Genomic DNA, 27,604 nt, shown 5'->3' with positions numbered 1-27,604 from the left:
CAAAACCATTCCCTTCTTTGGGTGATGTCTTGCTGTTGCCTCTCCAGTGCACTTGTTGTCACATTCATTTGCAACAAAACAGGTGACATTGAGTCATAATCGCTTATGCATCATAACTGGAAAGATTGATATCCCAAAAGTTGAATTGGCTTGGTGTTATACTGTGATGATTACGGGTTCCCTTAATTTATTGAGCTGTGTACTTAAGAAAAATATTGTGCACATCACTTGAATAAAGGCATAACAGTTAAACAAACTGAACACAATATATACTTGGACGAACTAAAGATCTGACGAGGACTGAACGCGATGAGATATTTCCCACCTCAAACTATTGTCTCTTGCTTACGACGTCACCAGAGCGACACATGCGGCGCCCGCCAGCAGTCATTTTCTACTTCGCATAGCACCAGAACGCGAGCTGGTGAAGTTGTCGATTTCATTTGTAATTGTATATTTTAAACAGGCTGAAAAAAGACATGGAGGTAGCCAACGTAACACGAACGAAGCGTCTGTTGAAAGAGGAAGACATGACCAAAATCGAGTTTGAGACCAGCGAGGAGGTCGATGTCACTCCTACCTTCGACACGATGGGCCTGCGAGAGGATCTCCTCCGGGGAATCTACGCATACGGTAGGGCCGGGGATTTGTTTGGGACAGTGGGCCCATATAAACAGTAGTAACGTTAGCAGATCATGGTTTTTTGTTACCAAAACCAAAATGTTTCACACCCCAAACTAACACATACTTCGAATTATTGAACTGTATGACGAATAGTAAAGTCACAACATTTGGTTCTTGGCTTGGTTTTTCATTAGCTTTGGATTGGTAGCTACCTACGCTAACGTTGTGGCTATCTAATGACGTAGGTTATGTTGCTACTATGCTGTAGCTGAACATAGCTTTAAAGCGTTCTAATATCTGCAGTATGGTGTTGACTTTCGGGGTGTAACTTTTTACACCCCGTCGTTGGTCAGTTTTATTTGACAGAAAATAATACCACTAAGAAAAACGTCGGGAACCCTGAAGTTACCAAAACATTATTTCCATATTGCAAGATTCTACTGTACTATGCTTTGACTGGGACTGTTGGTTAGAGGGTGTACGTTACAGACTTAGTTTCAAATGAAGGTCTCTTGTAAACCCAGTTTTTCAAATTCAAAATAAGTCTACGTAGACAGGTTATTCTCTTTTGTGTACATATTGTGGGAACAGTTTTCACCATCAAACATTTCTATTTCCTTTTCTTAGGTTTTGAGAAGCCATCTGCAATCCAACAGAGAGCTATTAAACAGATTATCAAGGGAAGAGATGTCATTGCACAGTAAGTAGTGATGGTTTTCACTGGACCACAGTCTCCAGAGCTACAGATTAAAGAATGTTGAACGTTTGTAGCCTGATTTGAGTAGGCTCTTCAGCATAGAGTTCATTATTTGGCTGAGACCCATCCTCAAATGCTTGTTTAAAGTGACTGTTAGTCACAACCTTTCCCCCTGTTGTTCCACACTCTGTTTTCTTTCTACAGGTCTCAGTCAGGAACCGGAAAGACTGCCACATTTTGTGTATCAGTATTGCAGTGTCTGGACATTCAGGTATTCTAGTTAGGATTATACATTATTTCTCAGATCAATGTCTGTATCCATGAACTCAGAGTTGGAATGTTTTAGGTAAATATGCAAATTAGCATAGAAGATAAACATGTAAACACAGAGCTTTTTTATTTACCTTAATTTATACAGGGTAATCAACAACAAAGTTCTCTCTTACAACTGTGCACTGATACAACAATAAAAATATCTATAAAATAGAAATCAAACATTCATTATGAATTATTTAAGTCTTATAGGCCCTAAAACATTTGCCATAAGATCGCTCTAAACGGCATTCCATGAGTGTGGAGCAAAATATTCACAAGAGGTTTTTGAGTGTGTTTGGTAACTGTTGTTCTTCCAAGACATTTTCTCTATTAGATTTTCAGGAAGTTTTTGTCTGACTTTCTCATATAAAATAATTTACCAGTGTCCGACTCGTCTAGATTTCAATGACTCCCAGCCAACTGAAGCCTATAACGGGCAGTGACGAGTGCAAAAATGTGCACGTGTTATAATAAGCAAGGCTGATTGATAGGTTACATCCAGAGATATAAGTGCAGAAGCTGAAGTATTTGTAAGAAGCAACAGATTCAATAAAACCACTAGTAATTTTAGGGTCAAAGTTGTTACTGTGACCTAGAAAATAGCATGTAGTGGTTATTTTTTTTTGCATTTAGTACCATTTAGTATATAAGTGATTTTTGTAACAATTAGAAATCACTTTGCAAGTTTGCAACAGCTTGTTCCGCAGAGCCATAGGGTATAGTACTTTGTCGTCAGCATAAAAATTAAATGCGCAATTTCTTAGTTACATTTCATTAATATATTGAGTGAATAATATAGGACCCAAAACTGAAGCCTGTGAAACTCCTTTGTGGACTACAAGAAATATAGATTTAATTACATCTGCTACAATAGCCTATGTTCTGTCACTAAGGTAATATTGAAACCAGAGGCAAGTGTCCTTATTTTAATAAGATTGAGTGATCTACTTTATTGAACGACTTTTACAGGTTGACATATAGTGTAACACAGTTTAACACTGTGCCCAAGTCTAGGCCAGATATAAATCTTTTCAAGACTTTGCAGGACTGATTATTATTATTATTATTTTACTTTTGGGATAACCCCTGTATTTAATGTTAGATTAAATATCAGTTAGAGCTCCAGAGATAATTGGAGCAGCACTAACCAATGGGCATGAATCTAGCATATCAGCCCTGTGGTTTTGTTGGTGTGTATATCTAGCAATGAATTAAGGCCCTCTTTTTCAGTTAACAGATTCAGCAAACATTGAAACAGTCTGGCAGTGGTCGCTCATATCTAGCGGAAATATACCGCTTTTTTCTGGAACGTTTGTAAATATATAGTGTTTATAGTGGGTTAAGTTTAGGTCAAAACTGAACTCCTATCTGCTTGCTGTGATTCCCTGTCTAGTTTAAAATCAAAAGGGAATATCACTTTAATTTGATGCAAATATTGCCAGCTGGAGTAATATAACAGTTGTTTTCTAATTTGATACGTACGTCTAGAAATTCAAATTCTGTATGAATACAGATAGATTTAAGGAGATTGCGAGGCCGTGCCTTTTCCCAACCTGTCTGCTCTAAATACATTGTACCTATCAAGTGCAATATCTGCATCATTTGTTTTTTTACTTACATCTATTTCATCTGTAACTTGGTTATCTGAATTAGATTAAGCTGACAAAATTGTAATTAAATCAACATTGAACTCAGTACCTGTACTTGTACAAAACCAGACCCTTGATGAGTTTTCAACTTGAATGTGGTTGCTAGTGGAGTTTTTCTTAAGCTACTTGTCTGACTCAACCGTATGGGGACAAGATTATCACTTACAATACCTCTTGCAGGCGGTTAGTAATGAGAAATTAGTAATGTTATTGCCTTGATCTCGCAATTATTCTGGAATAATGATTATTATTATTTTACAGGTGCGGGAAACCCAAGCACTGATCCTGGCCCCCACTCGAGAGTTGGCTGGACAGATACAAAAGGTTAGTGACTAATTGTGGGCTATTTTCAGATAATTGCGAGAACTAATTTGGAGGAAATTTAACGCCACAGAGTCTTGTTTATGTTAGATTCAACTTTATTGTCATTGAACAGTACAACAAAATGCAGTTAGCATCTAACCATAAAGTTCAAATAGATGGCAGAAAATATAAGTATTAAGTATATGTATATTACATGTGGGATGTGTAATGAAGGCAAATGGAGGAGGGCGGAAAGTTTACAAGTATTAAGTATAGTGTATGTTACAAGTGGGATAACAGTTGTTCAGGTACAAATGGCAATTTCTAAATGGCATACAAGATGTGCAAACAAGGCAAATTAAGTACTGTAGTAGGGTAGCATGAGCCACTGTGATGCAGAAAACAGCACTAAGGTCCTCAAGGTAGATGTGTGTGTAACAACTGTAAAAATACAAGTACACTGGCAATACTAAATGTGCAAAGAGGCAAATTGAATGTACATGGTGTATGTGCAACTGAAATGCAGGGATAGCAGCAGCAGTGAGGTTCCTGAAGTAGACATGTACCTGTTTATCAGGTTATCAGGTTTTGCCAGGCAGTGTCAGAGTAGTACAATGGAGTGGTGCAACAAGGTTGGTGGGAGGGGGTATGGTAAGTGATGGGTCACATAGTTTTCTGGGTTGACCAGAGATGAGGTGTTAAGGGTCCAGATGAGGTCCTCGGAGATGTGGACACCCATACATTTGAAGCTGGACACTCTCCACATCAGTACCCTTGATGAGGACTGGGGTGTGGCTGCAGTTTTTAGACCTGTAATCCACAATGAGTTCCTTGGTGTTCTTTGCATTGAGGACCAGGTTGTTGTCAGCGCACCATGCTGCCAGTCGCATGACCTCTTCCCTGTAGGCTGACTTGTCATTGTCACTAATTGGACCTACCACCATGGTGTCGTCTGTGAACTTGACGATGTTGGTGCAGTGTACAGGAACGTAGTCGTGGGTGAAGAGGGAGTACAGGAGGGGGCTCAGCAGTTTATTAGGGAACACAGCACTTGCTTTAAAACGTCCAACATATAGGAGAGAACTGTGAGGCAGAAATTATTGCTTGTAAAATGTTTTCCCATCTGCACAAGGACACAGTTCCTTGTGAGAAACCAGCTCTCTTTTACAAGCAGTTGAATATCTCACAAGATATAGCCAGAAGAAAAATATACTTTTGAATGCAGTACAGCCACCTTGCATGTCTCCTTGTAATCCATCACTTTTAGTTAGATATTAACATCCCTTCTCCTTCCTCTAGGTGCTCCTTGCCCTGGGTGACTACATGAACGTCCAGTGTCATGCCTGCATTGGAGGGACAAATGTGGGCGAGGACATTCGTAAACTGGACTATGGCCAGCATGTGGTTGCAGGGACCCCTGGGAGAGTGTTTGGTGAGTTCTCTCTACGCTGACACTAACCTTCCAGTAACCATCTTCCCAGTATGAACGTCTGTCTGCCCAGCTAAGGAGACAACTAAACCTTTAATTTCACTCAAGTCACTAACAGTTTCCAATTTGCGACTTCAGTCTGGACATGCCCTAGCGGACACTGTTTGTACCCTTTTATGAAATGAGGCTACTTGGCCGGCCCAACAATATCAGAAGTCAAGTGCATTGTCCTTTTTGCACTGTTCGTCATCTGACTTAGTCTTCAGTGTGAGATTTGGGTTCCATTCCAGTGTAACAGAAAAGCCCTCAGTGGCAGAGGTATAGTACGTCTTGTACCGTTTTTCTGTTCACTCTCTGGGAACACGACGCCCGGCTCATTTCCTATATGAGTTACTTTGGGACCAAGCAAGTTCGCTCTAAACTTGTTCTGGCAGCACTTGTCCTGCATTGGACAGTATTTATTATTGCTAGACTGTTCTGATGGAACTGCCATTGCTTGCAATTCCGAACAGGCCCCAAATAAAGATGAATTGCAGTTGTTTGGTCTTTGCTCATTACTCTGACGAGGGGCATTGGAGACGTCTGGCCCTAGAATCCGGCAAATATACGGAATTCCATCAGATGAGGATTTATGTCTTTATTAGAGAACATAATCTGGGTAAACTTGAGTTACGCGCAGTCTAAACACCCTCCCCTGTGGAATAGGCCTCTCACAGTCTGTAAGACAATGGCGATTGGGTCTTCCAAAAGTGCCTGCCTTTTTGTGGGAGGAAGGGCGGTGCTTATGTTGGGTAACATCAAGCTAACCATGAAGATATCCTGCTCGGAGCAGTTTAGAGATGCAGCGTAAGTTGCCAAAACGTATTCACCTTTGGTAGTACGGGTTAATCTGGAAGTTACACCTGCCGTCACTAGGTTACTCCTAAATTTACCTCGGTAAGTCAGTTACCTCGCTTCGTAGTATACTCCTCAGATCTTTTCTGTTTACACGACTTGCCAGAGACCGCAAAATAATGAGGAAAATGTAGAATATAATGAATATCGTTCACCAATCACAGCACGGTTGTTGTTCCTCAGTGTGTATGAATTGAAGATTATAATTTTTTTCATCTGTCTTTCAGATATGATCCGCCGGAGGAGTCTGAGGACGCGTGCCATCAAGATGCTGGTGCTGGATGAAGCAGATGAAATGCTTAATAAGGGTGAGTCTGACCTGTTGCCTTTCCCTATGTCAACACAATAAACACTCCATCTTCCAGTTTGTGCGTTTCTGTTGACTTATGTTTTAAAAACCATTTGCAATAAAACTTATGCCAAAGCCAGATGAGTTCCACTACCGCTTCTTCAATGCTGCTCTATTCTTTCTCCCACACACACCAACTGGTTTTCCACCATCCCTGCCTGTCAGCAGTCCTTGTCAGACAGGGACACTTGCTTTCAGTCACCATGTTCCCCTGTTTTGGTGTGCTACACCAATTATCCCAGTAAATGTACTGCCATACGAAATTCAAGTTAATTATCTAATATGCTCCTGCCCATCAGGTTTCAAGGAGCAGATCTACGATGTGTACCGGTATCTGCCCCCTGCAACCCAGGTGTGTCTGATCAGCGCTACACTGCCCCACGAGATTCTGGAGATGACCAACAAGTTCATGACCGACCCAATCCGCATCCTGGTCAAACGGTGAGTCCGGGGTTACATGGCTTTGTATTTGAAGGTGGGTGGCAGAACCACCCTGATTTCTAACCTAGTGGAATGTGTCTCATTACTGCATTGACATGTTGGTTACTGGAGTTTTGACACTAGGGGTCGGATGATGGACAATGTTAGTACTAATCGCAATGGAAAATACAAAATGTTCCATTCAAATATTGAAATTGTGGAAAAATTCCATAATCGGGATCATGGTAAATTGGGATAACCCTCACATGAGTGACTTGAAAAAATATCTGCCAGTTGCTGTATTTTCTCTGACCACAAAGTTGAGTGCACATTTCATGTTGTACTACGCCTCTAAACATCTTCTACAATGCATTGTCAACGAAGCTGAATGGCTCTGCTAGAGTAAATAGAAGAATATTGTCAATTACAAAAAAAAATTCATTCTTAAATGTCGTCATGAATTGGGTTTGTTTTGTAATGATATAGAGAATTAGTTTTCCAATTCCTTTCCAACAGTACTAGTCTAACCACTACACCGAGTAGCCTACAGAAAAAACTTCTATTCATGTCTCCACTTCTCGCTTCATGCAAATACCTGTCCATTCCATTACCGCGGTAAATAAGCAGTTGAAAAATGTTCAGCTCAATCAATCCCATGATATCCTAGAAATATATTTTCACTATTGATCTTCAGATGAGCGATTTGAAAAAGCTTTTGCCAGTCACTGAATTCTTCCTGACTACTTTTTATTAAACTGGTGGAGCACATATCTGGCTAATTGTATTGTATTGATTTTACCCAAAAACTCTCCATTGCAAGAATGCAATCTTAAATAAGAAAAAGACCCATTATTTTCATCAGCCTATTATCGGTCTGTTCCCGGAGGAAGCACAAGAATAAACATCTTAGAACCACTTGAATGTGCATCACTGTCAAGATAGTTTCCTAAGGTTGAGGTCTTTGTGGGATCATGAAATATATATCCCTGCTGAACTTTATCCAATACATTTTTATCTGACACCCAAAACATCCGTCAGATTTGTTGTAAAATCGATACCCAATCTGACTGATATCTAAAGTCAGACACATCCCGTATATGCCAGTGATGAGGGATAATCAGATTGTAATTTTGTCGGATAATTAGGATACCAGATAGGAATGTGTCCGAAAGACAAGTGTGCTAAATTGTTTTAACCTGTCTGGCAGTGGCTATTGATGTTGCAAATGCATTTTATATTATAGCTTGGCCAGTCTCAGATTTCTCACGATCTACAATTTAGTATTTTCATAAAGACATTCCTATTTTAAAATGTGGGCCCAAGATGTGTGTGTTGCTCACCCTGTGATGCAGTGTTTCTCAACCCTGCTATTGGGCGCCCCCCCACACCTGATTCAAATGATCAGCTCATTATCAAGTCCTTCATGAGCTACATCAGGTATGTTAGGTGATGTGAGATTGGAAGTGTTCCTGGAATACTTGTTTTATTTAACTGGTGGAGCGCATATCTCACTAAATGACACTAAACATCCTCTGCAATGTATTGTCAATGAAGCTGTTAACCATATACATTTAGAGGTTTACATGTTTTAGTACTAGTTAATTATTACAAACCTTCTTTGGTGTTATTTTATTGTAATGGATTTTTAAATGCACAAGAACAATATTTATGTAATGGAAGAATATCCGATCAGCAGTTTGGAGCTAGAAACCAAATATGTTATTGGTACCGTTATTAATTGGGATAAAATCTTAAATCAGGATAATTAAGGCCAGGGTAATCGTGGTATGACATTCTCATTGTCCCACCCCTATTGCACACATTCACTCTTTGATCTTTAGCTAGGGGTAGAATTGTCCGTTTCAGCCCGTACCCCACGGGCTTCTCATAGGTTTTATGGAATATATTGAGGCTGGGTTTGTGTGACTGGTGCTATAGTTTTTAGTGTCTTGAAGTAAATGCTTCATCATATTGGAAGTGCTTCCTCCCTTTCACAAAATATTTTGACTGCAGGTCTTACATTTTGCTGTCATTAACTTGAGCATTTGCTGTGGTCAGTCATGGTCCTGGATGTAAACAGAAGTCTCTGGTTGGGCTCTAGTCCTGTCATTTTGTTGTGGTAGGGAGGTGCATGTTGAGCAGTAAGTGCATTTTCCCACAGTGGATATCGGTTAAGGGCCCACGTAATCATCACTGTAGAACAGCAAGTCAAACTTCAGGGATATCAATCTGTCCAGTTAGGAAGGATACGTGATTGTGAATCAATGTCACCTGTTTTGGTGCAAATGAGTGACAACAGGTGTACTGAAGGGACAACCCCCCAAAAATGAATGGTTTTGCCGTTGGTGGCCACAGACAATTGCTCTCTTTATCCTTCTTGGCTAATTCTTGTCTAGTTTTGCTAGTGTCTTTGTTACTACTAGTAGCATGAGGCGATACATGCAGCCCATTCAGTTTGCACAGGTAATCCAGCTCCCCCAGATGGCACATCCATATGTCCTGTCGCAAGAAGCTCTGCACCTTTGTTGCGAGGAGGAACGGAAGGAGCACTGCCAGAGCCCTACAAAATGACCTCCAGCAGGCTACTTGTGTGCATGTTTCTGATCAAACTGTCAGATACAGCCTCCATGTGGGTGGCACGAGGGCCCGACGTCCTCTAGTGGGACCTGTGCTCACAGCCCAGCAGCTTGATTGGCAATTGTCAGGTCCACCTTTGGCACCTGGTTCTCTTCACAGATGAGAGCAGGTACACACTGAGCACTTGTGACAGACGTGAAAGAGTCTGGAGATGCTGTAGTGAACGTTATTCTGCCTGCGACATCATCCAGCAGGACCGGTTTGGCGGTGGGTCAGATGGTCTGGGGAGGCATATCCTTGGAGGGTCGCACGGACCTCTATGTGCTTGCTAGCGACTGCATTTTGGTACCGGGATGAAATCCTCAGACCCAACGCCAGACATTAGGTTGGTGCAGTGGGCCCTGGGTTCCTCCTGGTGCAGGACAATGCCCAGCCTCATGTGGCCAGAGTGTGTAGGCAGTTCCTGGATGACGAAGGGATTGATGCCATTGCCTGACCCTCACGTTCCCCTGAATCCAATTGAGAACCTCTGGGACGTTATTTATCGGTCCATCCGACGCCACCAAGTAGCACCACAGACTGTCCAGGAGCTCACTGATGCCCTGATCCAGGTCTAGGAGGAGATCCCCCAGGACAACATCCCCCATCTCGTCGGGAGTGCTTACTTTCACCTGGGGGCCATACACACTACTGAGTCACATTATGAGTTGTCGTGATGAAAATCATGCAAATAGTTTACTATGATTTTCGGTTTGAGTTTGAATTCAGCCCTGAATTGGTCAGTGATTTCGGTTTCCATTCACTGTTACGTCATTTTTTTTCAGTAAAGATTTTGACCTAATACATTTCCTTTGAGACCCGATGTGTGATTTAAATGTTCCCTTAATATTTTTTTTGCAGTGTCTTAGAGATCAGTCACATCTCTTTTGACCCTAGAAAATATTGGTTGGGGGCAGTGATGTGCCATGGTACATTTTCGGAAGTCAACAAATAAAAAAATATATAAATAAAAAAAGGAGCTTAACATACAATATCTGTACCCATTATTGTCAAACTATTTAAGGCAGGTTTCTTCATTTTTGCACTGTTCGTAACCTGGCTCAGTCCTCAGTGTGAGCTTTGGGTTCCATTCCAGTGCAACAGAAAAGCCCAGGGAGTGGCAGAGGTACAGTACGTCTTGTACTGTTTGTCTGTTCACTCTCTGGGGACAGAAAACTCTTAACTTGAAATGTTTGGTTTAAGACTTGCGTATGGGGCCTTTTTCACCTATCATTCGATATAGTGTTTAGTAGGGGTTTTATTTACAGCTGGGGGGGTCCAATACTGTGTTAATCCCTTTCTTTCCCTTTCCTAGTGATGAGTTGACTCTGGAGGGCATCAAGCAGTTCTTTGTGGCTGTGGAGCGTGAGGAGTGGAAGTTCGACACCTTGTGTGACCTGTACGACACGCTTACTATCACCCAGGCTGTGATTTTCTGCAACACCAAGAGGAAGGTTTGTACCCTTAACATCGTTAAGTTCCACCTATACAAGTTCCATCTATATGTTTTACCCTAAAGTGCTGAAATGTTTCTGTTTCCATTGACACGGGCCAGGGTCAGTCGGCCACTAGGCTTTTACTTGGTGCCAAGCCCCAGACTTTAGGGCTGGGTTTGCGGGTTGACGTGTTATGTGCTGTGGAAACATTGCATGTTGTACTATTTGAATAGCGATGTGTAGCCGATCATTCGCTTAGTCTTAGGCTTCTTGTCGTGGTTTTCATCAAAAACAGCGGAAAGTGTTGGAACGACCGAAGTTGACTCAATAGAAAAACGGAGCGCGTTGCCTGCAGAACCTTTTACATCATAAAATTACCTCAGAATTCTCCCAAATCCTTCTATTAAAGGTAAATAGTTTTGACAAAATACTTATTAAACTAAATAATGAATACACTGGCTTAAAGTTGGTGTCACAAGTGTAGGTGGAGGAGGATCCAGTCGCAGGAGTTTGAGGAAGGAATTTGTTTTATTATTATTATTATTAATTCAAAATGCTGTATTATTAAAAAAAACTGAACATGGATTTTGTTTATTTTATTTTACTACCACAAATATATTTATTTTTTAACCGGGAAACCAAATTGCATTAATAGCTCATACTTCCCTCCCCATCTGCACCCCTCAAGTGCATGGTACCAAATGTTTAGTCGAAACAGGAAAGTCTAGAGTCAACATTAGCAGAAATCACCGGTGTAGCCCTGGTTAAGCACTAGTGGAAATGCGGCACATAGTGTACTGCATGGGTTAAGCACTAGTGGAAATGCGGCACATAGAGTACTGCATGGGTTAAGCACTAGTGGAAATGCGGCACATAGTGTACTGCATGGGTTAAGCACTAGTGGAAATGCGGCACATAGTGTACTGCATGCCGAGCTCCATGTTCTTCCAGATTCGCGGCTCTTAGAGTAGGCAGAATGTGGTCATTATTATTAATGTTACAATTGTATTAGGTTTATATTTTCAATTAGAAAGACATTACACAATTTTTTTGCTCTTTTTTTTTTTGTTTGACTGGATTTTGTGATTCCGTCCAATTTCTGCAACGCAGTAATTATAGAGCCCTATATAGTTGAAGTTTTCCCACCCCTGTTTAGTCACTATTGGCTTAGAAGCAAAACTGAACATGATAGTTGGCAAATACATTTTCGGCATGTTGCTTGCACTCTTGTGTGCATGTTTATCAGCTGACAGGAGCTACTAGGCTTTTCTGTGTTCAATCAGTAAATGTTTTGGCAGTTCAGCAGTTGTATCTGCATCACAGCAAACGTAATCAGAACATCATTTGAATCTATTTGTTAAAAAAAGCAGCAGCAGTAGGCTACACAACACACTCTTCTATGGCTAGGAGTACAATGAAAGGGCCGGATTTGCAACGAAAGGACAATTATACAAAACAATTAGTTTTCCATACAATTGTTTGATTATTCTGATTTTATTGAAAAATATAAACGGGCTGCTATTATTTATTTATTGTGTAAACAACTAAGAACTGAATTTTGGCAAACATTTATAGTGTCCCTGCCCTTACGGTCCCAGGTACATTGACCAAAAATGTAATGCAGTACTTTCTCTTGTACAATGAGGACCTAAGGAAAAGTTGCAAGAGGGGGAACAATGTGCCTAATGGAAATCAGCTATCAGAATCTGCAGCAATTCCTTTTTTTATTTGGTGCATCCCTAGTTAACGAAATAAAGGTAGGGTGTGTACAATATGAAAATACTCCACCATGTAACCTTGTAACCTGGCTCAATCCTTGATTTACGCTTTGGGATCCATTCCAGTGCCACAGTAAAGCCCTGAGAGTGGCAGAGGTACTCTACATCTTGTACCGTTCAGTCTCCCTTAGGTCATTCGGTCATTTTTTGTTTTAACATTTTAATTAAAATCAATTTAGCCTAATCCCTGATGGCTCAAACTTGTTAGATCTTTTTGAGTTTTTTTACTTACGTCTTTTATCATTATCTGCTTGCTTATAGGTTGACTGGCTGACTGAGAAGATGAGGGAGGCAAACTTCACTGTGTCCTCCATGCACGGAGACATGCCCCAGAAGGAGCGAGAGTCAATCATGAAGGAGTTCCGATCCGGAGCCAGGTAATGACAATAACGAAGAATAATAAAAATGAAATACGCAACAAAGTTAATGTATATATTAGGGCTGCACAATTTGTATGAAATTATTGATTAGCTGTTTTGGCCAAATATTGCAATTGCGATTATTAGTTGGCGTTTTTCCAACGCTTTGTAAACAGCGTAGATAAACCTCACTTCTAATGTGGAATAGAATCATAGCCTAGACAGTGTGCTCAATGAATAAAAAACAGAAAAGGAACCAGGCAAGCCTAGTTCAGCCAGCCCGTAATTAAGTGACAAATGTTGCCCTCACAGGATTCAAACACGGGTCTCCCACATGAGTGGCTGTCTTTGATCACTACTCCATGGTGCTATTGCGATTGTGTTATACTGACGTTTCTTATTAAGTTTACCTCCACCACAAATAGCATCTATGAAACGTATTGCTTTTGCCACTGGCTGTTTTAACAGCTTATTAGCCAGTAATAGGCTTACTAATATCTAATTACTTGAACTTAACACAGCCAAAGCTATTTCCTGGTACGAAAACTTTTGTTTTTCATTCGAATGACATTGATACAATAACTTTCAATATCGGTGACAATAACTTACCTTTTCTTCAAGTGAAAAGACTAGAGAATATTGGAAACCCCTACTCTTTTACTGCCCAGGGGTTTTTTATCTAGCCCATATTAACCCAAAAATCATGCACTTCAAAAATCCACCAAAAATAGTTGCAACATAACCATGAACAGTTTTATTTTAGGCTTACTATAACGCAGCTACTGATGGTTGTAGCCGGTGACATTTATAATCTATCCGGAACAAATTGTAATGCATAATTTGCTTTGACTGTGACTACATTTGAACGTGGGACATATTGGTTGCAGGTCCGTGTCACTAACTTCTATGCTTTTTAACAAGAGGTAGTCAGTCAGTCACTAAGAGACATTCGCTCTTCTTGGCCAGCTCCGTTTAAGCAGTCCAGCAAAAACTAGTTAGAAGTGCTTTTGAAACATGTAACACTTATTGGATTACCAATGTCAGGGTACAGCCTGTGTCTAAAACATTGTAGTACATGCTCATTCAATGCGAAGGGATTTCATGGTTGCCAGTAATAAAGCAATATTTCTCAACCACTGAGCAGTGATTTCTTCCATATTAACTAGGTCCAAGCACCGCTCCTGAAGAAGAAATTCTTAACACATGTTGTTGTGTATGTGGGACAATATCTGGGTGCCATTTGCTATTTTAAAGCAGGTGTCTTCGCTTGCAGTTTGTCTGAACTCTAATATAAAAAAAAACAATATTTGGACTAAACAGGAATTTGGACTAAAAAGGAACATAAAGACAAAGTCGCATTTAAGAAGATTCATGTTATCTTGTGCAAAATAAAGGTTTCATTAGTCCACTTTCCCAGTGCCTTATTTTTACCGTCTGCAGCTGCCTCTAGTACATTTGGATATAGTTAAGGAATTAGTTCAGGTATGCAAGTAAACTACAGAAATAACCTTCAAAACAACTGAGACTGACTTACAAAATGCACAAAGAACGGATTACGGGCAGCTTGCTTGACGCGTGTCTCAATCAGTTTGTGTCCGTATTGCAATGTAGATCATAATTCAATTTATTGTGCCGCTCTTATAGCGTTCTGTTTCTAACAACTAACAATCACCAATAAACTTTGGACAGTCAAGAAGAATTTAACATTTACATTTTAACTACTCATGAAAATGTATGGTATAGCCAGAAAACTGCACTATTTTCTCTTCATTGCAAATATGGTGATTTGTGTAACAGTCATCGTTGTCGTCGTCGTCGTCCCCAGCAAATTGTCTATGGATTTTGTTTACAAATTTTCAAGTCCTTGATTGGAGAATCAGGTGTCCTTGTCCAGGGCTAAAAGGGAAAAAAATATGTAACCACTACCCTAAAATGCTCTATATAATGTAGCTGCACATCCTCCTTTCATCCAAGCCCTTATTAATTCAGAAAAACCCCGATTGTCTGTCGATAGTTACTTGCATTGCATAGCAATTCCTTTGAGTTTCTGCTAAATCTGTGGATCTCAAACCTTTCCTGTGGACCACAAGATCCGTCACAATTGGCTTGTTGCCCTTGATTCAAGTTTGCTAGCTCTGGAATACATCTAATACATGGAGTGTCTGGGGGCTACTAAGTTACTACAATGTTACTACAATGTTCTGTGGTTCGGCACTGAAGTGATTTCTTTCTTCCACCTGTAGCCGAGTGCTCATCTCAACTGATGTGTGGGCTCGAGGTTTGGATGTGCCCCAGGTTTCCCTGATCATTAACTATGACCTGCCCAACAACAGAGAGCTGTATATTCACAGGTATGTCTCTCTTTCTAACTCAGGTTCAGTAATCCTAGTCAGACTCAAATGATTCCCTGAGCTGAATTTCTTAACTGAAACATGCTGACAAGCTTTTACATTTTTTATAGTATTGCTACTCGGTATATTGGCTGCACAGCCAATTCAGGACCTTGTGGAAATGAGAGAATTAGATTTTTCACTGTTTATACTCTGACCTAGTCCTGTACTGGTATAAAGTCCTTTCCAGTGCAACAGTTAAACCCAGAGAGTGGCAGGGGTACAATTTCCTTTCTGGAGACATTAACCATTACTGGTATTTTCCATCACTCATCCTATATTCTTCTTGGCAGGATTGGTCGTTCTGGTCGTTATGGCCGCAAGGGTGTGGCAATCAACTTCGTGAAGAATGACGACATCCGTATCCTCCGAGACATTGAGCAGTACTATTCCACACAGATTGATGAAATGCCAATGAATGGTAAATACAAAGTTTAACTTGTCTGCCTGAGTATTTAGTTGACATAGTTGAAATGTTTGGTATTGATGTATTGGTTTTAATGCAGAGGTTTTTAAGCACATTACAGGAATATTGAGAAAATGTCCTACTTACCCAGTGTCAGACCATTTGTGGTCATGTTGAAGGCAGCTTTTTCTTAGCTAAGCACAATTGCTGGAAGTTGTGCTCTCAAAAGCTGGGAAATTGACCTAAATATTCCTAAGTGCAATGTCTTATAATTTATAGTCCTACATGCATAGTAATCAATATATAAATTGTCAGTCTTACTAATAATAAGAATGATTTCCACATTTGATTCTGAAACTGATAATGTTGTGTTGCAACCATCCCCAAATCTGAATTAACTCCTTAATGTATTTAGATGTTTTGAAAATTCAATCATTAGATAGCATCATTAACATGTTTTCCCTTCTCCTCAGTTGCTGACCTGATCTAAGATGCTGGTGAAGGAATTTGAGCGACAGCTTTCATTACATTGGACCCCTTTTCTTTACTGTTGGAATTCCTGTTTAATTATAATTTTTTTTAAATAGTAGCTTTGGAACTCTTTAAATTTGTGATGACTGTTTTCTTAGGGAAAGACCTACTGCGAAATCTGTTTTGTAAATAAAGAACTTTTGTTTCCCATTTGGATGCTTTTTTTTTTGTTTTTTTACTTGAACAGGCAGTGCAGGATTTGGAAAAAACATCAACATTGCTCTCTACATCCTCCTGATTTAGTAAATGGCTTAGTAATGATGCTAAAGATTTTGAGTTGTCTTGCATCCATAGTGCTTAGAATTTCATAGTGGATACAGTCACCATGAAATTATTACCGCTATGGATGCAAGACTAACTGAAGATGATTATTATCGTGTTATGAAGACAGAATGAAATCGTAAACAAATATTGAGTTCTAGGGGGTATTCAAGAAAGCAGGGTTAACATACTGAGTTCTAGGGGGTATTTCAGAAAGCAGGGTTAACATACTGAGTTCTAGGGAGTATTTCAGAAAGCAGGGTTAACATACTGAGTTCTAGGGGGTATTCAAGAAAGCAGGGTTAACATACTGAGTTCTAGGGGGTATTCAAGAAAGCAGGGTTAACATACTGAGTTCTAGGGGGTATTTCAGAAAGCAGGGTTAACATACTGAGTTCAAACCACAACTCTGGGTTGACTGACTGAGCTGTCAAACTCAGAAAGGGTGGTAAACCAGGAGAGAAAAAGACATCAATGGAACGAAGATAACGTGATTTACAATGGCAACAGGAGAAAAGGGACTCGAAGCCCCTACTTCTCCTGAGTGGAGTAAGAAATGTATTAATGCATATGGAGAATGAGTATATACACAATTCTGGCATGGCAGAGAATTGCTGACTGAGTCAATGCGTGAGTATTAATATATATATATTTTTTTTTTTTTTTCATCCTCTGTGAGTTACACTGGCTTCCTATCTCCCAACGCATTGACTACAAGATCCTCCTATTGTCATATAAAGCCCTAAACAATACTGCCCCTGCCTACCTCTCCAACCTTCTTCCACTTCAACCAACTCTGTTCAAGTAAGGTCAGGCAAGTTTGCTGGTGTTGGTCCTTAAACCAGGTACTGGTAGCTTTGGCACTGTGTGCAGGTGCCAAGTCCTGTTGGAAAATGAAATCTGCATCTCCATAATGTTGGTCATCAGCAGGAAGCATGAAGTGCTCTAAAACTTCCTGGTAGACGGCTGCGTTGACCTTGGACCTTAGAAAACACAGTGGACCAACACCAGCAGATGACATGGCACCCCAAACCATCACGGACTGTGGAAACTTTACACTGGACTTCAAGCAACGTGGATTCTGTGCTCCAGAATCTGGGACCTTGATTTCCAAAGGAAATGCTAAATTTATTTTCATCAGAGAACAGAACTTTGGTCCACTCAGCAGCAGTCCAGTCCTTTTTGTCTTTAGCCCAGGCGAGACGTTTCGGACGCTGTGTCTTGTTCAGAAGTGGCTTGACACAAGGAATGCGACAGCTGAAACCCATGTCTTGCATACGTCTGAGCGTGGTGGTTCTTGAAGCACTGACTCCAGCTGCAGTCCACTCTTCGTGAATCTCCCCCACATTTTTCAATGGGTTTTGTTTCACAATCCTCTCCAGGGTGCGGTTATCCCTATTGCTTGTACACTTTTTCTACCACATCTTTTCCTTCCCTTTGCCTCTCAATTAATGTGCTTGGACACAGAGCTCTGTGAATAGCCAGCTTGTTTACCTATGACCTTTTGTGTCTTACCCTCATGGTGCAAGGTGTCAATGGTCGTCTTTTGGACAGCTGTCAAGTCAGCAGTCTTCCCCATGATTGAATAGCCTACAGAACTTGACTGAGAGTCCATTTAAAGGCCTTTGCAGGTGTTTTGAGTTTATTAGCTGATTAGAGTGTGGCACCAGGAGTCTTCAATATTGAACCTTTTCACAATATTCAAATTTTCTGAGATACTGAATTTGGGGTTTTCATTAGTTGTCAGTTATAATCATCACAATTAAAAGAAATAAACACTTGAAATATCAGTGTGGAATGAATACATTATACATGTTTCACTTTTTGAATGGAATTACTGAAATGAATCAACTTTTTGATGGTATTCCAATTATATGACCAACACCTGTATTGTGGTCCTAATATGTGCCATCTATGCAGCCAATCACACCTGGAAACCCTGAACTATTAATTGATTTGTGTTTCAGGTCTCAAAGCTTCATAGTAAATAAACGGATTACTGCTTAGACTGATACCTGCAATTCTGTGGAATTCTTCTTGGATGAGTCTTGTGTAGGGTGACCACATTTTCAAACCCCCAAAACGCACGTTAATGCACGCGCACAAGTATGCGCTTGGAAGTTGTCAGAAACTTCCTGTGCATTGTGTATGGGCTGAAATATGTGCCACCAGAAACTGAAATTGAATCATTTATATTTGAATTTGAATTGCTAAACTTGAATAATTGCATTGAAAAACTGAATTTGAATCACATAATTTGAAACTGTATTGTTTAATTTGAATAATTGCATTGAAAAACTGAATCTGAATTGTATAATTTGAAATAGAATTTATTCGTTTGGATCCGAAGTCCAATAAAATGTGATCCTCACTGAAAATTAAACTCTCTATATATCTTCACATTCACTTCTCACAATTCAGATTCAGTTCTCAAATTCAATTTAAAGTTACTGAGACAGACATCCGGGTAGTTGGAGGATGAAGGAAGAGCAATCGAGCGCAGATCGATAGATAGCGTTCATTGGCGCACAGGATTCCTCTTGGGCCAATCAGCACCTACGTTTTGAAGCATAGTACATGAAACAAGGAAGAAGCTCTTGCCTTGCCAGTGGCCGGCCTTGACCCAGAACGCCCAGTCTGGCGTGACCACCATAGATTCGGCTGGGACAAATACGGTAATTACAATTTCACATATCTACGATCTAATGATCTTTTGTTTAAATGTTGTTAATGATATAGCTGTTTTTATAGAAACAGGGGAAATTAAATCTTTCTCTCGACGTTGCAAACACAGTAGCTATTATCCCACGTTTTTATGGTAGCCTACTAGTAGGCTACCATAAAAGAGCTCTGGTAACATCTTTGCCTGGTGTTTATTATTTCTAAGCGTTTGCCTCTTCCTCCGGTGAAAATGTTGTTGAAAACGTAGCTAGTGCTAGCCGCCGCCAAGTAGACTGGTCATGTCTTCAGCGTGATTGTTTAACTACTCCTTGTGATTGTCATTGACACCGTCGGGTACTGCTTACTGAGAGGGAGGGAGAGTAGTAAGCGTGTCTGTGTCGCTGTGTTTGGCAGGTGTTAGGATAATGTAAGGCCATAAACTTCCGGGCAATTACACCATAGCACTAGCCCTACTCATTTGAATTGAATGCATAGCTAATTCCGGTTGACTTGAACACAAAAATAGCACATTTACTCTTCGAAAGAAAGCTGGCTGTTCTCCGTATTTGCAGGGAAAATAAAAAGGGATGGTTTTTAAAACTAGCAATCCAGTAGTGCTTTCATTATTTTGTTGAGAGCATTATCTAGCTAGCGCTACAGTAAATATGGGCTAGTAGCTATAAAACCGTGCTTGCCACTATATAATAACATCATACTTGGTCAATTTAGTGTAAAAACAGTCATGTTTACATTAAATGTAATAGTGCATATGGTATTGTGGTCTATAAATATAGTGCCTGTTGTATTAATGTTGTTTTATATTGATATAGCTAGCCATTTACTATAATAACAACTTCTTGCAATACATTTTCTTTGGAATATGGAAAACATCCCACTTTGTAATTTATTATTTGGTAATTAAGTTTCCATGTAGATTTCATTATCATTGTAAGTACTTATGTACCTCTGTGCTGATACAGGTAAACCAAATATTTAACATGATTGTTTGCTTTCTGTCTCTGAAAAGGTGAACATCCAGAGGCGGGTGACACAGTAGACTATCCAGGTCACCTGTCCCCCAGGACGTTTCTCCAGTGGCTCACAGGACAGGGCCACATTCCTGTCTTACCAGAAGAAAACTTCAGTCTTTGTGCAGTTCAATCACACCTGTGACATCCTGTATGGTTCACATACAGTTTGCCACCCAACAGTCGCTGCATGTAGTAATACAATCCTCCTGCCTGTTAAGCATATGCAAAAGTGATGACAGAGGCCTTCCATCTAGGGCAGGCATTTCATCAGGTTTAAGTGAAATGTTGCAGCTTCAAATATGCATATACAGGTGCTGGTCATAAAATTAGATTATCATCAAAAAGTTCATTTATTTCAGTAATTCCATTCAAAAAGTGAAACTTGCATTATGTATGCATTCATTCCACACAGACTATATTTCAAGTGTTTATTTCTTTTAATTTTGATGATTATAACCGACAACTAATGAAAATCCCAAATTCAGTATCTCTGAAAATTAGAATATTACTTAAGGATTTTTAGAAATGTTGGCCAACTGAAAAGTATGAACATGAAAAGTATGAGCATGTACAGCACTCAATACTTAGTTGGGGCTCCTTTTGCCTGAATTACTGCAGCAATGCGGCATGGCGTCGATCAGTCTGTGGCACTGCTCAGGTGTTATGAGAGCCCAGGTTGCTCTGATAGTGGCTTTCAGCTCTTCTGCATTGTTGGGTCTGGCGTATCGCATCTTTCTCTTCACAATACCCCATAGATTTTCTATAGGGTTAAGGTCAGGCGAGTTTGCTGGCCAATTAAGAACAGGGATACCATGGTCCTTAAACCAGGTACTGGTAGCTTTGGCACTGTGTGCAGGTGCCAAGTCCTGTTGGAAAATGAAATCTGCATCTCCATAAAGTTGGTCAGCAGCAGGAAGCATGAGGTGCTCTAAAACTTCCTGGTAGATGGCTGCGTTGACCTTGGACCTCAGAAAACACAGTGGATCAACACCAGCAGATGACATGGCACCGCAAACCATCACGGACTGTGGAAACTTTACACTGGACTTCAAGCAATGTGGATTCTGTGCCTCTCCTCTCTTCCTCCAGACTCTGGGACCTTGATTTCCAAAGGAAATGCAAAATGTACTTTCATCAGAGAACATAACTTTGGACCACTCAGCAGCAGTCCAGTCCTTTTTCTCTTTAGCCCAGGCGAGACGCTTCTGACGCTGTGTCTTGTTAAAGATTGGCTTGACACAAGGAATGTGACAGCTGAAACCCATGTCTTGCATACGTCTGTGCGTGGTGGTTCTGGAAGCACTGACTCCAGCTGCAGTCCACGCTTTGTGAGTCTCCCCCACATTTTTGAATGGGTTTTGTTTCACAATCCTCTCCAGGGTGCGGTTATCCCTATTGCTTGTACACTTTTCTACCACATCTTTTCCTTCCCTTCGCCTCTCTATTAATGTGCTTGGACACAGAGCTCTGTGAACAGCCAGCCTCTTTAGCAATGACCTTTTGTGTCTTGCCCTCTTTGTGCAAGGTGTCAATGGTTGTCTTTTGGACAGCTGTAAAGTCAGCAGTCTTCCCCATGATAGTCTAGTCCTGTAGGCTACACAGCGAGACCATCTAAAGGCCTTTGCAGGTGTTTTGAGTTAATTAGCTGATTAGTGTGGCACCAGGTGTCTTCAATATTGAACCTTTTCACAATATTCAAATTTTCTGAGATACTGAATTTGGGGTTTTCATAAGTTGTCAGTTATAATCATCAAAATTAAAAGAAATAAACACTTGAAATAGATCAGTCTGTGTGGAATGAATGTAAACATACAAGTTTCACTCTTGGAATGGAATTACTGAAATAAATCAACTTTTTGATTATATTCTAATTTTATGACCAGCACCTGTACATTCAGACTCAAATAGTAATAGATAAGATATTTGTGCAGTCTTATTAAATTTTTTGTCAAATCCAGTTCGTATATGTTAACCCAATTCACTGTTCATGGGTGTATTAAATGACCCAGTGTGCATTAAATGACCCAGTGTGCATGGCTAATTGATTTGATATTTTAGAAAGTATAAATCATTGTTAGCCACATTGAATGTTACACTTCAAAAAGCATTTCCATATGTGCATCGCACCATTACAATGTTTGTCAGAGAAGATGTCCTTCAATACGTTCTTTCCCGCTTCCCTGTGGTTGTGTCAGCAAGACAGAAGTCCGATTAAAAAAAAATTGCTGTGAATGGAAGGTGGACTATATGGTGCCTGGATACATGGGGTCCTAGACTGGACTTAAGCAATCATGAATTATTAAAAGCCTTTAGTCCTCTGATTGGCACAGGCATGACTGTCAATGATGGTGAAGTAGGTACAATGCATGTGCAAGTGTGGTCAAATAAATGTATTTTCCAAAACTATTTGAATGAGATAGGTGATCAATGGCAACGCGTAGAGATTCAATGTCCTCGGTCTTCAATGGACATTCCATTTCTGGCATGGTAACACCTGTCCTGGCAGAGTTATGAGAGAGCCCTGAGCTCTCCCAATCAAAATCCTCAATTTGGATTCCCTAAAACCAACAGAAGATAGTATTAATGAATTGTTAACATATCATCTAGTAATGCAACCCATTTCATCAGCTGGAGCTATTCTTTTCGGATGTCACTGAGAATCACTGACATACTATGTATTAGATGACATTATTTCATACATTAATAGTAGGGTATTAATATCTATTGTGGAACTAATAATATTCCAAATAGGAGATGTGAGCTACAGAGAGGTAGCTGGTAACAATCTAGAAGTGGTGAAGGTTGAAAGTAGTAGGTTTTCATTGCCAAGAAATGTAATTGCTTTATCATAAACAGATTCAATCATCACTGATTGCTATGGATTTCATGTCAAGTTAATATCAAATGTGATGGATGAGGAACCACCAAAATTAAGGAATCGTAGCAAACCAATTATATTTGTTTTGTGACTACAAGCCAACTGGTTATGAATGTAACAATATTGCCAGATATGTTTCCTATACCATTTAACAGTAAAAACTAATTTGTAACTGGTTGGATCATGCCCATAATCACTATAACGGTAAGTTTCACCTTGCTAAACATTGTGCAGATCACAGCATAAGTTGGTCAAAAATTAATCTCCAAAAGAACAGCTGGGTTGTTTTAAGTCACAGGTGGGACTGGCAAGTTAGCTAGCACGATGCCTTCTATCTCTAGATCTTACTAAGTTTACCGTACTTATCTGAGCTAACGACATGATCACTGTCACTAGTTATAAAGAAATCATTGACTTTCACTCGGTGCTATTCACTGACAGTAAAAAAAAAGAAAGAAAAAAGGGGTTGTTATTGTACGCACAGCTGTTTGTAGACTAGCTCCAGTGCTCCTAGCTGCGTTGCTAAAATAATAGCAGAAACAATGCTAACGTGCTAGTCATAAATATAGAACAATGGTGCTAGCTAGTCGTCTAATGTAATTGTAAACATGATTTGTGTATGCTCGCGGACTAAACGAATCGTTTCTACAAAACAGCTATAACATTAACGAAAGTTAAACAAAAGATCGTTAGATCGTAGATATGTGAAATTGTAATTACCGTATTTGTCCCAGCCGAATCCATGGTGGTCACGCCAGACTGGGCGTTCTGGGTCAAGGCCGGCCACTGGCAAGGCAAGAGCTTCTTCCTTGTTTCATGTACTATGCTCCAAAACGTAGGTGCTGATTGGCCCAAGAGGAGTCCTGTGCGCCAATGAACGCTATCTATCGATCTGCGCTCGATTGCTCTTCCTTCATCCTCCAACTACCCGGATGTCTGTCTCAGTAACTTGAAATTGAATTTGAGAACTGAATCCGAATTGTGAGAAGTGAATGTGAAGATATATAGAGTGTAATTTTCAGTGAGGATCACATTTTATTGGACTTCGGATCCAAACGAATAAATTCTATTTCAAATTATACAATTCAGATTCAGTTTTTCAATGCAATTATTCAAATTAAACATACAATTTCAAATTATGTGATTCAAATTCAGTTTTTCAATGCAATTATTCAAATTTAGCAATTCAAATTCAAATATAAATGATTCAAATTCAGTTTCTGGTGGCACATATTTCAGCCCATACACGTGCCGCCATCTCGTTATGACTGAGAATGTCAATCTCACCGTTCAGTCCGTTTACCGAAATAATTATTTTACATTTTATTGCTTTTTTTAAACAGATTTTGGAAAACCACTTTAAGTGTTCTCATGATACTAACATTGATGCCATGTGGCTACATTTCATGTGATTGCGAATGTTATGCTAAAAACTGTTACTTTCCGTCTTGTTACTCATATGAAGGGTAACAGGACTTAATAAAAGTAACAGGAGTGAGAAATTTGAATAAAATAACTATTTTAAATGTGTTTGGTATATACTGTTCAATAGTTTTGGGTCACTTAGAAATGCCCTTATTTTCAAAAGAAATGTATTTGTCCATTCAAATAACATCAAATTTATCAGAAATAATTTAGACCTCGTTAATGTTGTAAATGACTATTGTGGACACAAAGGGATGCTTTTTAATGGAAGATCTACACAGGCGGAAAGAGGCCCATTATTAGCAACCCTCAGTCCCGTGTTCTAATGGCACACTGCTTGCTAATCCAAGTTTATCATTTTAAAAGGCTAATCATCATTAGAAAACACTTTTTCAATTATGTAACCACAGATGAAATCTGATTAAAGACACAATAAAACTGAGTATCTGGAGCATCAATGTCAAAGACAATGTATTTATGTCAGATGCACCGAATAACATAGCGTCATTCTGAAAATTGAAATTATTTTGACATGGCACATGACATCTACACAGTTGACATTAAGAAATATATAAAGCACAAATAATCACAAAAATATACACAACAGAAACTAGTAGCAATTCCAGAGAATGTTGAAATGGCAATACGGTCAGTATGAATAGGAATCTTAAATATTATAAATATAAGTTTAGATTATATGAAGTGTTCATGTGATCATCTGATCAATGTTGTTAACTGAGAAACCTTACAGCCTAAGAGGGAAAAAACTGGAAAGTGGAAAAACTGGAAATGCATGCCTTGATGCTCCATTAATGTCTAGCAGATGGCAGAAGAGTGAACAGACCATAGCCTGGGTGGCTGTAGTCTTTATGATGATCCTTGCCTTCCAAAAGCATTATGTATGGTAGATGCCCTGTATGGAAGAGAGATGGCAGCCAATGATGTGCTCCAGTGACTTACGATCAGCAGAGGAGCAGCTGCTGTTCCAAACAGTAATGAAGCCTGAGAGAATGCTCTCATTGGTCCACCTGTATAAGTTGGTGAGTGTTTTTGCAGACATGCCAAACTTCTTAAGTTTACTCAGGAAGTATAGGCTCTTTTGTGCTGTTTTTAACCACTGATTCTGCTTGCCTGGATCAGGTGAGGTTATCTTTGATGAACATGAATGAACTTCAGGAACTTTCAGCTCCATCGATGTGTATCATAATTTCCTTAGTCTTGCATTGAGCGAGAAGTTGTTGTCCTGGCACCATGTTGCCAAGTCACTTACCTCCTCTCTATATTCAGTCTCACCCTTGTTGGAGATGAGACCCAGGATGTTGGTGTCAGCCGCAAACCTAAGGATGACTTTGGAGGCTGTGTGTGGCCACACAGTCATGCATGAACAGGGAGTATGCCATGTAAATTATTTGGTTTTGCTTGTATTAAACACAAGCTTGAGTAACCATGAAGGCAATAACATCCATGCAATCTGCACAACTTGAAGGGATGAAAATGAGAGGGTTCAAAAACGGTACATAAAGCCTGAGATATAATAGTATGTCTCATAATATATAAATGTCATGTCTCTGAATAAGAGCATATGCTAAATAACTTGCATGTAAATAGAGAGGAGTTACAGGCACTTAAACATGAGTTACATGCCAAGCTTTAATATGAGGGCCAAAGCCGTTGAGTTCTGGCTCCTACAATCTTCAATTCCCTTTAAACCTATTATCAGTCACCTCAGAGTACAAGAAACTTCCTCCAACTCCAGTACCACATGATCTACAGTCTCAGGTAAGAGTCCCTCGAAGCTGGAAAAATGCTGCGGTTTGATTCAGCCTGATTCTTACCACTTCCTGAAATCAACATTTGTTTTATTCACAAAACAGCATTAGCAACCCCACAATTAGTACTACAAGCCTACACTAACAAAATATTGAAACACATTTTATATTTTTTTGTTCTACATTCCAGCAAATGTAATTTAAAATATGAGAAAATATGATTATGGGGTGTCAAGTGATATAAAGGTTTTATAATCTGTTGGGTTAACCATTTAGTAATGACAGGACATGCATAGGGACTATGTTAAGATACAAAAATAAATGTATTATTGTGAAGCGTTCAATATTATAGATATATGGCAACAGAGTTGAGGTACTTAGCAATAGTAAAAGCAGATGTCCTCACTTAAATGCAATCAGAAATACACAGTTCCTTGCAAAAGTATTCAGACCCTTAATGTTCCGGTCAATTTTTTTGGGATGAAATACCTACTTTTGAATGATCATTGGTCTGGCTGTGAATCTGAAAGAACACAAAGTCCAAAAAGCATTATACATAAGCTAAAGATACAGTATTACAAATTCAAAAATATCAAGCAACGTACAATAGAATATACAACTGTTTTGATATCCCAGTAAGCACCGTTATAGGTCATTAATCAGAAAGTGGAAGAAACTTTGCAGTTGGGTGTGATTGTGCGCCAGTCAACTATATCAAGACCTCTGCAAAACACTGGCATGTATGGGAAGATGGAAATAAAAACGACATCTGGAGTGGCCAGAGGTATAGCTGACCCAACTTTGATGTGGAAAAACATTTGTGGTCAGAGGACACCAATATATAGATCTTTTTCATTAAATCTAACACCGCCCATTGCCTCATAATACCATCACTGTAGTAAAGTATAATGGCAGCAGCATCACTCTGTTGATCCATCTCAATCAATAGGGACTGTGCATCTTGTAAAAATGTCAGAAGGTATGGAACAAACTAAAGGGCAGTACTGCTAAAAACTAAAGCTCGTGAGGAAATTCACCTCACAGCAGGACAGTGATCCAAAGCAAGTGGATTAAGAACAAAAAGGTAAATGTCCTACAAAGGCCCAGTCAAAGACCTGATCTTTACTCCATTGAGAATCTGTGACACTATTTGAAAATAAATTTTCCTCACAAATATTTGCCAACATAAAAATGTTTTAAAATACCAACGCAAACAAAAACCACATAATTTGGATTTCAGTAACAGATCAGAATACTAGCGCAAGCCACTGCATATTTTGAGCACACTAAGGGATGAAATGATGCGTCCTCATTAGAACCAAAAACTAAAACAGCTTTAAGGCTATCAAGGATAACTGCAATATCAAACCACTACATTTACCA

The 27,604-nt window shown here is 39.6% G+C and overlaps 1 protein-coding gene and 1 non-coding gene across 2 annotated transcripts; both read left to right on the top strand.

The window, feature by feature from the left end:
- Window positions 1-363: 363 nt before the first annotated feature.
- On the top strand, window positions 364-16,341 carry eif4a3 (eukaryotic translation initiation factor 4A3). Its single transcript, NM_001303875.1, is given in 12 exon segments — window positions 364-633; window positions 1,252-1,324; window positions 1,526-1,592; window positions 3,547-3,609; window positions 4,888-5,020; window positions 6,139-6,219; window positions 6,560-6,701; window positions 10,612-10,750; window positions 12,772-12,887; window positions 15,113-15,220; window positions 15,553-15,680; window positions 16,139-16,341. Coding segments are annotated over 12 exon segments (1,221 nt in total). The 5' UTR covers window positions 364-479; the 3' UTR covers window positions 16,156-16,341.
- On the top strand, window positions 10,337-10,470 carry LOC114839891. Its single transcript, XR_003782240.1, has one exon. It is a non-coding gene; the product is annotated as a small nucleolar RNA SNORA54 (small nucleolar RNA).
- Window positions 16,342-27,604: the final 11,263 nt, after the last annotated feature.

This window comes from Esox lucius, chromosome 9 (assembly GCF_011004845.1).
Source record: "Esox lucius isolate fEsoLuc1 chromosome 9, fEsoLuc1.pri, whole genome shotgun sequence".
Lineage (NCBI taxonomy): Eukaryota > Metazoa > Chordata > Actinopteri > Esociformes > Esocidae > Esox > Esox lucius.
Note: the sequence above shows the minus strand (reverse complement) of the source record. Positions and strands in the feature narration are given on the sequence as shown.